Source organism: Indicator indicator, chromosome 8, assembly GCF_027791375.1.
Source record: "Indicator indicator isolate 239-I01 chromosome 8, UM_Iind_1.1, whole genome shotgun sequence".
Lineage (NCBI taxonomy): Eukaryota > Metazoa > Chordata > Aves > Piciformes > Indicatoridae > Indicator > Indicator indicator.
In genome coordinates, this window is record NC_072017.1 from 7,235,849 (window position 1) to 7,248,549 (window position 12,701).

At 42.1% G+C, this 12,701-nt stretch overlaps 1 protein-coding gene across 5 annotated transcripts in view; it reads right to left on the bottom strand.

Moving 5' to 3' along the window:
• Positions 1-691: 691 nt before the first annotated feature.
• The window catches only part of TBC1D1 (TBC1 domain family member 1), a 91,941-nt gene continuing 79,931 nt past the window's right edge, over positions 692-12,701 (bottom strand). For 4 of the 5 annotated variants that reach the window (XM_054382879.1, XM_054382877.1, XM_054382878.1 and 1 more), the window contains 5 exons: positions 10,799-11,043; positions 10,207-10,366; positions 6,245-6,414; positions 3,152-3,322; positions 692-1,495 (listed from right to left, as the gene is read on the bottom strand). In XM_054382879.1, the coding sequence (XP_054238854.1) occupies positions 1,295-1,495; positions 3,152-3,322; positions 6,245-6,414; positions 10,207-10,366; positions 10,799-11,043 (947 nt within the window). In that variant the 3' untranslated portion in view covers positions 692-1,294. The remainder of the gene's footprint in view (positions 1,496-3,151; positions 3,323-6,244; positions 6,415-10,206; positions 10,367-10,798; positions 11,044-12,701) is intronic. The other variant, XM_054382880.1, reaches the window with a different exon arrangement.

Genomic DNA, 12,701 nt, shown 5'->3' on the forward strand with positions numbered 1-12,701 from the left:
GTGAATCTCCAGCCTAACATGACACCAATGTGGATGAACTCTGTTGTTGGGGAAAACTATGGCACTATTCCTAACTCTGAAGCAAACCCAAATAACTGGATAACCATAGATATTATTGCACTTGTAGCAGTGGTGCTTTCTAACTGGCCTGGAAACTTTCACTGTGTTAAGGAAAATAAGAATTATTTATTTAGTTTTTAACATGTGTAATCTTCAAAGCTGCTTTGTGAAAAGAATGGTGACCTAATTCAAACCCTTTCTAAACCAGTTTAAGCATATCTGGCACAACATGAAGCTCTTGAAATGCCTCCACTACTTCAGAAAAAAAGTCTTAAAGAATAACATTTGAGTGGGCACAGAGGACCAAATAAGGGGAATAAAAAAATGACAGAAAGGGGCATTAGTTTCCCATCAAAAGGATGCCTCCCATCACACAGCAGACCAGAAATAAATAAGATGAAACTTGAAAGTCTAGATCCATGGATGCTATTGCAAGAGTCAAAGGCCTCACCAAACCCATGTCAGTGTATTTTGTTAAGCATAATGCAGTTGCTATATACAGGATGCTTATCAGATAATGCCAGCTAACAATGCTCTAAATTAATGGTTGTTAAACAAAAAAATTGTTCTAAACCAATGTACTTAGAAAAACAGAGAGCAACCCCCAACTATGCATAGTTACATAGGAAGAGGTCCAGCTCTCTGGAGTCCAATGGACTGACACCTTCAAGCATCAGGAAGCGCTTTTCTGAAGCCTAAACAAGACCATTAACAGCCAAGCTGCAGGGGAATTACACCCTTTAAAACATCTCAAGTCCAGTCACAAAACTCTCTGTCAATGTTATCACCACAGAGCTGCAACATGGCAGCCATCCCTTCAAAGGTTTGACACTGCTGCATTTCTTCAGAGGACCTTCTCAAGGATGTGCTGTTTAACATGGTAGTGGATCCACACACAAAGCAAATATGTGATGAACACAAAGCACTTAGGTTTCAGAAGCACTTATGGAAGAATCCATGACACCTTTACAGTGTGCTGTGTATGACTGCACTAACAAGTTTGTCCTGCTTATCACGAGGTGGCATCTTGCTGCTCATAGTATTTCTAGATCCTACGAAGAAAGAACCTTCTCTTCTCTGATATGGGAAGCCACCATGCCTGTATCTTGCTTTGCTACAGTAAGGCATGTACAATGAAGGTGACAATGTCAAATTCCCAGGGATCATGACCAAAAGACCCACTTCTTCCCTTTGTTTCCTGCTCAGCTTCTGAGCTGCATTACAGCTGTGAGTGTCAGTCAGCATCCATGTGTTCTTGTCTAGTCAGCAAAGGCTTCCCATCGGTATCACCAATCTTCTTCTGCATCTCTTCCACTGCTTTCAGCAGAGCTGCTCTCTCTTGCTCAAGGGTGAGAATGGACTGCTTCAGTTTGCCTTCATTGCTTAATAAAAGCTCTACTGTGGCTTCAAGGTTTTGGATCTTTCCATTAGCCACCTTTCAGAGGAAGAAGAAGAAAAGAGGAGGTGGGAGAAAGAAGGGAAAGAAAAGAGAAAAAAAAAAGAATTAATTAATAACCACTCCAGACTTTAAACTATTTGAGACAGATTAATACATATAAAATACTTTCCAAATGATGAAAAATTGCAAAGGTAAATGCAACTATGAATGTTATTAGATTTTGTATACTTTAGACTACAACTAGGGTTTTGCCTATAGCAAGAAACTTCCCCCTCTTAACTAGATGCCCTTGATTAGTTCACAATTAAACTCAGAATATGAAGCAATGTAACTGCATTAGAAAGTTACTAAGTCTACAAATTATTTACCAAAGAGCTGCAGATTAAGATAAGCCTCTGTATGGGTCAGTTGGGAGACATTTTTGGCCAGTCCTACTTGTTGAATTGCAAAGCAAAGACATCCTGGTCTGTTAGCTGCATCCTCACTTCAGCATGAACTCCTTCCTGCACCTGTTATGTTACAAAGTCTGTGTCTTCAACAATAATCAAGAGACTTGAAATGCCTGCTTCTTACCCCTGAAGACTGTTTCTTCATCTAAGTAAATGCCTGGTCAGCAGTTTTATAACAAATGTCCTGTTATGACAGGCTGTGAGAGTTGGGGCTATTCAGGCTTGAGAAAAAAAGACCAGGAGAGACCGTCTAGAGGCCTTTCAGTACCTGAAGGAAGCCTAGAGGAGAGCTGGGGAGGGACTTTCTACAAGGGCTTGTTGTGATAGGATGAGAGACAATGGCTTTGAGCTGGAAAAGGGGAGATTTAGATTGGAGACTAGGAAGAAATTCTTTACAGCGAGAGTGGAGAGACACTGGAACAGGTTGCCCAGGGAGGGGACATCCCCTCCCTGGAAGTGTTCAGGACCATGGTGGATGGGGCCTTGAGCAACCTGGCCTAGTGGAAGGTGTCCCTCACCATGGCAGGGGGATTGGAACTACATGATCTTTAAGGTCCTTTCCAACCCAAACCATTGTAGGATTCTATGACTTTCTGAACAGCTGCACAAAGAACAACCCCTACAGAGACCTCTACAAAAGCTGCAGACTGAACAGGCACTGAGCATATACTAGAAAGGATTTCATATCTTGTCTAAAAAAATCTGACTAACAGTTCTTTTAAAAAAAAAAAGTCTGCCAAGAAAGAGTAGGTCTTTGTAGAAAATGTATCTCTAAATTGTGACACTGGCATTAGCTTTCCCATTTGTGACAGACTAAGTATCCCTGCTACAATAAAGCAGTCATTCAAAACATAAAAATGAAGTTGAGAAAGCACTTTGTGTATTTTTAGTCATCTTCCACAGCTATGATTTTAATTCCAAGAGAAGAGACAGTGTGATGAATCAACTGTTCACAAAGTGCAAGGACGTGCTCTACCCACCTCCCTCAGAGTTTCTCCTGCATTTGGAGTTTAAAGGCTAAACAAAAGAAACTTGCAAGTGGCTTACATTTTAAAGGCTAAACTAAAGAGAATTGCAAGTGGCTAAGGTTTAAAGGCTAAACTAAAGGAAACTGGAAGGAAGTGGCTACACTTCAAGGTCACTAGACCAAATGCCAGCCTCTCCTGAGCCTTGATGTAGGACAGTCTCTACTGAAAAGGCAGACAAACGAGAATGTAAATTAACTATGAAACTTAAATCGTACCTGCAGTTCTTCCAGGAGATCAAAGTTTTGTTTGCGCAAGCTACTGTTCGCCTTCTCCAATTTATCCAGCCTCTGATTATCATTTAAAGAGGAGTCTATAAGCTCATCCTGAAGCACGTGGTATTCAACTTCATAAGCCTGCAACTGCTTGGCAATATCCATTTCAAACACCTGTTAGATAAAAGAAGTGTTATTAGGCGCTGTGCAGATGAAACCCAGAGCTCATTCAGTGCTCTAAAACCCATGGATCTAGACTGAGATATTTAATCACTGCATACAGACAAAGAACTTCATGTTTGCCACTCACACTTTCTAGTGTGCAATACATTAGCGTTGGATCTACTTCAAACCTTTGCTACTGATTTGCTGCCTGACTTCAGCAAAAGCACTTGCACAAAGGTGTTCAAGAAGTGTAGACTCTGGAGGGTATTCCCCTCCTTAGGTGTGAACTGAATGCATTTTACTTTGGCAGGGACCCTCTGGGACCTACTGAGAATTAGATGTCACTTTGCAGAAGTATGGTCCAAGCTCATGTGCCACCTGGGTAAGGCTCAGCAGAAAGAAAGCCTTATAGGCAAAGCAGTAAATCTGCTAGGTTCAGTTATGATTCTACAGTCCTCCTAGACACTGAGAGAAAACGTGATGGTGGTGAGACACTGGAACAGGTTGCCCAGGGAGCTTGTAGATGCCCCCTCCCCAAAAGTGTTCAAGGCCAGGTTGGATGAGGCCTTCAGCAACCTGGTCTAGTGGAAGGTGTTCCAGCCCATGGCAGGGGGTTGGAATTAGATGATCTTTAAGGCCTCTTCTAACCCTAACCATTCCATGAATCTATGAAAATTAAATCATCTATCCTTACACTAAAAAGCTTAATGAAAACATTATGTAATATTAACTGTGAATCACTAAAATAAATGTCAGTCATATACATGAATATTAAGAAAACTTCTTTTACCAGCAGGTAAATAAATAGAGGTGCACAGAGTGACCCAAAGGAAAAAAAATCTGCAATTGCATTTCCTTTTTTATAAGTTTTGGCAAATATCTGCCTTAAAATTAATCAGGATATATGACTCCAATGTCCCTGAGCTAGTCAACTCCTTCAAAAGCAGTTGAAAAGGGTGGTAAATTAAAAGCACAAGTGTGCCAATCACAGAACAGTAGAAAACAAAAGTTGCTTTAAAAATGTATCTGCAAAACAGCCCAAGCATAGAAGTTCAAGAGTTGTATTCTTTTTAAACCCCTGGTACTTTATTCCTTTTTTGAAATTAGTCGAATATCAAATTGTATTTTAAATACCTGTTGAAATAACAAGAATTATTTCCTATTTGATTTACCTGCTTTGTCTATAAAACTTTAACTGCTGTTTAAAGAAAACATCAGCTTTCCAGCACCTGCTACTTATGCTATACAAAAATTCTCTCAGCTGTGCAGCAGCAGAAGCATACAGATTGAGTATCCAAGTGCAGAAAGCTGTACTGGATTTGGGTTGACGTGGAAATTCTGTTTTCTGTAGACTCGAGCATCTCTGGAGAGAGCACACTGGTGAAATGTATAAATCAAACTATGCAACTCAGCAGAGCAGAATGCTAGTTCCTCTCATGAACCCTGCCATTTCTAGCCTCTGTGCTCTTGAGAAATCCCTGCTGCCATACCCAGAGTATCAAATCTGAAAGGGGGTAAACATGAGGCAGATGAAAAGCTTGACTTGAAAACAAGCTTGCTGAAGGCAAGTTAGGGCATGCAAACCAAGGGCCAGGCTGCAGAAGGTGTGAGGAAGATGGGGATTAGCCCAGGAGCTCTGGATGGACTGCAGGGCTGGCCAAACAGCTGCTCTCCTCAAAGGCAGCCCTGATCAAAGTAGGGGAACTGCTCTCCTTTCAATCTACTTATACCTGCCCACTTGAAACTCGGAGCAGTCAGAGCTGCCTAAACAGAGCATCTCTCCCTCCTGCTGCTCAGAGCCAGTGGCTTTCTGCAAGTCACCTAAGCACTTCCAGTCTCTGCAGAGGTGTGCACTCCAGGCTTTCAGTCTGGCAGAGAATGGATGATCCTCTTTTGTGCCCTAGAAATCACTTGCTTTCCTTCCCCTCCTACAGGCTTTCTAGTTCTCCCCTCTTTCCTTTGATAGTGAACACTAGAAGAAATGTTTCTCATTATAACTGAGCATGTGTCCCCTAGGAGCTTTGCTGCTGGGGATCAGAAGTGAGCCTTTTGCAAGCACGCTGCAGGGTACTGCACTGCTGCCTGCTTCCTACAGGCTTTGCTGCAGCCTTTGCTGAGTGGCAGACACTTGCAGTTCTGCACAGTACATCCCTCATGTTTTGGTCCACAAAGGTCTTTAGGAAAACCAGATTAAATCCATCTTCTACTTGCCTGCTCCAAATGAGATGTCAAGTTTAACAGTTAGGGTTTCTGAACAGGCAAGCCAGAACTGCAATAGTCTCTGATTTAATTATTTTTCAAATTCCAGTGATCCTTTGGAGCCTTCTGCTATCTGAGCAGTAGTGCATCATTTTCCTTGTCTGCCATCAAAGTGCATCAGGCATTCCCCAGCTTCGCTGCCTAGGGTCACTGCTCACTGAAAGAGCCTGCAGTGCCCCATGGACTCCTGGCAGAAATACAAAGGAGCTGTTGTAACACACTAAACCACCACCACCATAAAAGCCAACACAGACAAAGTCAACACAGGGAGGCTTCTAATTTCATTAAGCAAGGTCAACATTTGTGAGGTCAATTTTTGTTTCTGAAATGAGACTTGGAGAGCAAGACTCTTTGGAGTCAGGAAATCTCAGAAAGCGTTCAGCCCACCTTGCTGCTTATTTTCTGGAACACACTGTGTAGTATTTCCTGCCAGTAACAAAGTGTTGCACGCTTCCAAACCAAAAGTAACCTAATTTTCTTTAAAGGCTTCATAAAATGACCACAACCAACACGCATGTCATACGCTTGCAAAAGTTTCCAGTATCTTCAGAACTCTAGTAACAGAATTCTCAGCTTGAAGTAACACATTACACTGTTGTGGTTCTTCTGTCAAGATCTTGTTACAAAGAGCATTCCTTTGCACACTACTCATATGTCCAGATTATTTCATACCTGACTAATGGTCTTTTCCATCTGTACCAAACCCAAGTTGGGGAGAGTGCTTTTAATAAAATCAACAATAGTTTCTAGGTTTTCATGCTGCAGAATCAAGGGCTTGTGACTTCCCAAAAGGCTTAAAGCCACTTTAAATATAGCCTCTGATCCTTGAAGAAAGAGCATATCTGTGAAAACAACAAAAAAAAAAACATAGCACATCAAGAAAACACATTTTTTATGAGAATATTGAAACAGTCAGATGTCCAAGGACAACTTCTCACAGGAGCAATCTGGAGGCTAGCTACACTGTGCCAGATGTGCTTTTGTTACTGAGGTTATGGCTTTAGAAGTCTTGTAGCATCAAGATTACGACTGTGAAGAGCACACTTGACTAACACAACCAATTATTCATTTGTTTAGTGAAGTTTCATCCAAAAAAAGTCAATTCAAATTTAAATTAAGGACACAGCAAACCAGGCAGCCAAGTTTGCAAGTGTTGCCACTTTTTGGCCAAGTAATAATTTGGGGGGATGTTTTTTTTTCCTTTGAGATGTTGATGGGAATCTGAATTTGGATAGAATTCTAATCCAAATAGAACAGGTAATGGACACAACCCAAGATCTGATCTGATCTTTTCTCATCCTGGTAGAGCAAGTTACAAAATCTGTTACTACAACACTGAGGTTAAATGCAACCTCAGATTTCCTGGCCATGTGCTTATTTTTAGTGTCTCAACCACTTCTGTTAATATTCCAAAAGCTACATTATTAAGGACCCTGAAATCTCAGTCAGACAGCTGAAGTATGAAAATTGCAGGTGGCCTTGCAATGCCAGCACCTGGCATACACTCAAGCACGCTGAAACCACAGTACATGGTGACCTTTCAATGCAACTTCCTTTCTTTTCTTTTCCTTTAGAAACTGACTATGTCTGTACAGAGGAAAGAAACAGAAGGCTGCAATGAAAGCATCAGATGAGAAACCCATCTTCACAAACCCATCTGTCTACAGTACAAACAGCACTGCCCTGCATTTAATTTCCCTGCTACTACAACTCAGAATCTGCTTCTGGTTGTATTAAGGGACTTGCTATGGGCAAAAGCATCTAACATATGAAACAACACTAATGGAGACGGAAATGAAGAGAAGATACTGTGGCTTTATTCCATATTTTTTAAATGTACTTTTATTTTTAAAGGGTTTCTCTCTTGTTCTTTCCCTTTTTCTCTCTGAAGCTCTGAAGGAAATCACAACCACTTATGAAGTAGCACAATGACACCAAATAAATACTATGTCTTAATGATGAAAAAAAAAAAGAATAATAAAGAGGAAAAAAGACTTCACCACAGAGTAAGGAAAACAACCATAATTACTAGCAAAGCCACAGGTATCGAAGAACATACGGAAACACTGGCTTTCTCTTTTAGTAGCAGCATCCCCTCTTTCCCAGTTTGTATCAGAACCAAATTTCCCCTAGCACTCCTCTGCCTGTAACACTGAAGCCACACCTCACAGAGTCACCATGGTTGGAAAAGACCTCTAGGATCAAATCCAACCACTATCTAACTCCTCTCTCTCTTTCTCTCTATGAAAGAAAAGCATAAGTAATAACTAATCATTAACATCACACTTTGCTGCCATCTGACCTAAAGAGTAGTATAGAATTTTTCAATGCGAAGTCCAAAGGCAGGAACTGAGAACTATGGGAATATGCTTCATAGGGAAAGCTCTAAATGAGAAGAGGGAATGCTGAACAACAGTCAGAAAACACAAAGTGAAAAAAAGGGGCTGAAAATAAGGCATGCTTCGGCACCTGCCCCACAAAGACACGTAGATTAACTCAGGGTGACCTGTAAATTGTTAATGAATGTCTGTGTGAGCTGAGCTGATAATCCAGGGCTGAAATCCCTCTCTCATTTAAAACAGCAAGTACTTAACAAAGACCTGTTTGTTATTCACTCCCCACGCTTCCCATTAAGTGGGCTGCCAGCCAACCACAGCCCAGTGAAGGTACCCAAATGAATGTCAACATGACTGGCAGCCTACAGGATGAAAAAGAATCAAGTTTTATCTACAATCCTGAAACAAAATAAACACTCTTCTACCAAGCCTCCTCCATTAATAAGTAATAAATAAGGGTATTAAAGAACAGATCTTTGTTAAAGCTGTATTTCATTAGCTCCTGCTCAGGAGTGCTGTTGAAAGTTTGGACAGATAATTAAAAAGTTAAAAGCAGTTTTGCTATTTCACTCATAAAACAGTCTTGGGGTTAACCTCTTTCTAGCCCACTTCTTTCACATATTGCTTGTAAGATCACAGAACCACAGCATGGCAGGGGTTGGAAGGGACCTCTGAAGATCATCCAGTCCAACCCCTCTGCTAGAACAGGGTCACCCAGAGTAAATCACACAGGAACATGCCCAGGTGGGTTTGCAATGCCTCCAGAGACTCCACAATCTGGGTAGCCTGTTCTAGTGCTCTGCCACCCTCAAAGTGAAGAATTTTTTCCTGTGTTCCAGTCTGTGTCCACTGCCCCCTGTCCTGTCACTGAACACCACTGAGAAGAGTCTGGTTCCATCCTCCAGTGCCTGCAAGAAGTATACTCTACAGAAATCTAAAGGAAATGGTCTGTAACAACAGGATTATTAAACAGCTCCACATATGAAAGGTTCAAAGATACCATGTGAGAAAAAGGCAGTGCACTCCTACAGTCTTGGTGACTTATAGATGAGTTACTTCAACATTAAGAGGCCACAGGCTTGCATCCCAGGAGTTCCAGTAAGTGAGGAATGAAAATATTATGTGTGCTCTACACAAGTGTGTGAACACATGGGTCAGAGCTTATGGGATCCACACTTGCTATGCTGCTACCAGGCACTAGCAGAGTCACCTCTAGCCTTTCTCAGGTTTAGAATTGTGTATTAGAGCTTTTAGTAAAGGTAAAGATGAGATTTTACTTTCTGATGTAAAAGAGTGTCCAATGCTCTTGACTTACATAGTTCCAGCAAATGCGGCATATCAATATCTATACAGGCTGGGAGAAAGCTCCAATCCACCCTGCTCAATATGAGGCCCAGTACCATATAAAGAAGTTAAAAAATAAATAAGTGAAAAATAAATAAACCATCTCCCACAATACCAAACAATTCATCTATGAAATACACAGCTGTAAGATAACATTGAAGTAAATTCTTAATTGGAATTGAATTAAAACCCCAGAACTTTACTTTCATAGATTCTAAAAGTAGATAACACATGTGAATTTAGAACCTAAATCCCAGGTGCTTCCAAACATTTGATAATCCAAGGGGTGGAACCCCTCTGCTACAAGGACAGGCCTAGGGAGCTGGGATTGTTCAGCCTAGAGAAGACTCCAGGTGGACCTCAGAGCTGCCTTCCAATACCTGAAGGGATCCTACAGGAAGGCTGCAGAGAAACTTTTCATGAGGGTGTCTAGCAATAGGACAAGGGAGAATGGTTTTAAGCCGAGGGACAGCAGGTTTAGACTGGATCTTAGGAAGAAGTTCTTCAGTACAAGGGTGTTGAGACTCTGGAATAGGAGGGAGGTTGTGCCCAGGGAGGTTGTGGAAGCCTCCTCCCTGGGGGTGTTCCTTTGTTACATGTCTTTCCAGCTTCTTTCCAGCTTGAAACTAATTGTCAGTGCTGAAGTGCCATTGTCATAACGCCATGACTTCATGGCACCAAATTTCACATCCTCTCTATAAGTGGTTACAGGGTGGGAGAAAGTGATGATGAGGATAAAAAGACAGGACATTTTGGGACTGTTGTATGCTTTCCTCCTCTCTCTTTTCATTTGATTGTAAATACATGTCCCATAAGGTGACCTCTGCAGTACTTTTGCTCATCAATAGTAAGTAAAATACTCTTCCTGGGTGTCTGAAACAGGTGGTGTTCTAACACCAGAATTCCAAATGTGACACTTCCAAAAGAACAGACAGAAATTTCATGAAGAATTACCAAACACTCTTGCTACAAATCCGAGGGGGAATTGAGAGGCAAACATGGTGAGAAACCAGGGAGCAGCATAGAGGCTGGGACCAATCTCATGTTCTTCTAAGTGGTTATAGAGATCTCGATGGTAGTCGTGAAGGAGTCGAGACAGTTGATACATCTGGATCTGTGTGGAGCAAGAACAAAGAGACTACAGATAAATGTGTTTGAATACTCATAGTAGCAAGGCCCATAACTTCACACTCTACAAGCAGTGAAAGATATTTGTCTGCTGATGAATGGATGGAATTATATGAAGAAAACCAATACTCAGAAGCCAACTGAGAGACCCAGGCATGGTCACCTCATTTGCAGGGTCATTTGAACCTCATACAGTACACGTAACAGAATTCTTCCTGTTTATGTTTTTCATCATGTGCCTGGTAGTCTTTTCATTTGAAGCCAGTATATTTAAGATACTGCATTCTTCTCCCAGATTATCTTTCCCCATTTTTGAGAACTGAATTTAAGTCAAAGTCCAAATTTTGACAATGCTACCTATCTGGCACTCTGATGATTTGGCATCAGCAGCCTTCTGTTAGCAAAACTGAAATCCTACCTGTAAAATTGTCATGTCAGGACGGTACTGCTTCCTCAGGCCCATGTCAAACATGAGAAACTTCAGCATTTTAAAAGCATCTTCTTCACTCATATGAAGTAGTAAAACTCCAGCTACAAAACTAAGGCCCTGGCAATATCCTACTTCCTGGTCCAGAAGTGAGTAGGCCTTCAAAATGTTGTAGAGTGACAGCTGGCCAGCTCCCAGCTGCGCTGAGAAGTACGGATGTGTCGGAAAGGTGCGCCCTGTGGAAAGAGCTGAAGTTAGTGACTTAAACTAAACAAACAAACAAACAAAAAGAAAGAAAAAACAAAACAAGCTCTCTGCCATGTTATCAAATGAAACACTCATTCAAAAAAGCACATTATTTTGAGAGGTAGATTTTGAGTCAACCCACAGGAACACCATTAAGGAAGTTAACAATGCTGACTCATACTCCACTAGTGTCTTGTTACAGTGGGTGCAAAATTTGTTTAGAACTTGTCATGGGGATGGGGACAGGCTCTTGTTGGGAACACCTGAGCAACCAGGTCTTAAGGCTGGCCCCTTGAGTGGTTTTTTTACAAGGCTTATAGGGGCTGGTTGCCTATAATAGCTGGAGCCCTGATTCAGTGGCTCAGGGAGTCCTCTTTTCTTAAGAACTTTTAAGCTGGTGCTGTGTTTTGTTTTGTAGCTTTTAGACAACCATTGGATTCAGATACAGACTTAGAACATCTGAGCTCTCTGGGTTGAGGTCCCTTCCCTTTCCTTTTTCTGCTTGTCTTCTCTCCCATTAAAGGTATCTCATCACCTCCCTCCTTGCATTTATCCCTCCCAGTCTTACGATGGGTCCTTCCTGCAACATGAAACTCTTTCCATGAACTGATCCAGTTCACTAACCTGGCAGAAAAAAAACCTTTTAGAATGAAGTTGGTTGCTCTGCCCTGTCACTCAGCTGTGTCATCAGCTCCAGGAAGCGTCCCATGAGCTGTCACTCCCCTGAGTGACAGGCTGGAGAAATCATAGAATGATATAACCGTCTGCTCGGAAAAGACCTTGAGATCACTGGGTGCAACCATAACCTAACATCTCCTTGTACATAACTGTTAGACCATGTCCCTAAGCACCTCATCCAAACATCTTTTAAATACCTCCAGGGATGGTGACTCCACCACCTCCCTAGGCAGCCTGTTCCAGTGCCCAATGACCCTTTCAGGGAAGAAATTTTTCCTATCATCCAATCTAAACCTCCCCTGGTGCAAGTTGAGGCCAAAATGGGCTGACATGAACTGCATGAAGTTTCAGCAAAGGGACAGACAAAAATCCTGTACCTGGGGAAGAACAACCACATGCAACAGTATATGCTGGGGAGCACCATGAGGGTCTTGGTCCTTCCAAGTTGAACATGAGCCAGCAATGCGTCCTAGCGGCATCTTTGCAGCAGGAGGAGCATTGCCAGCAGGTTGAGGGATGTGATCCTGCCCCTGTACTCAGCACTGGTGAGGCCACACATGGAGGGCACTTCAGTAAAAGAGACATGGACATACTCAAAGAAGGGTCACCAAGATGATAAAGGGATGGAGCATGTCTCCTATGAAGAAAGGCTGAGAGAGCTGAGACTGTTTAGCCTGGAGAAGAAAAGCTCAAGGGGATCTTATCATCTGCATGAATATCCAGCAGGGGACGAAGAAGAGGGAAACAGGCTCCTCTCAGTAGTGCCCACTGAAAGGACAGGAGGCAATGGGCACAACCTGATGTACAGGAAATTCTACCTAACGTAAGAAAAAAGTACAATTTTTTTGTTGTAAGGGTGGCCAGACACTGGCACAGGTTACCCAGGGAGGTTGTGAAGTCTCTGTCTATGGATGTACTCAAAACCTGAGTGAACGTGGTCCTCGGCATCCTGTTTTAGATGCTGCTGCTT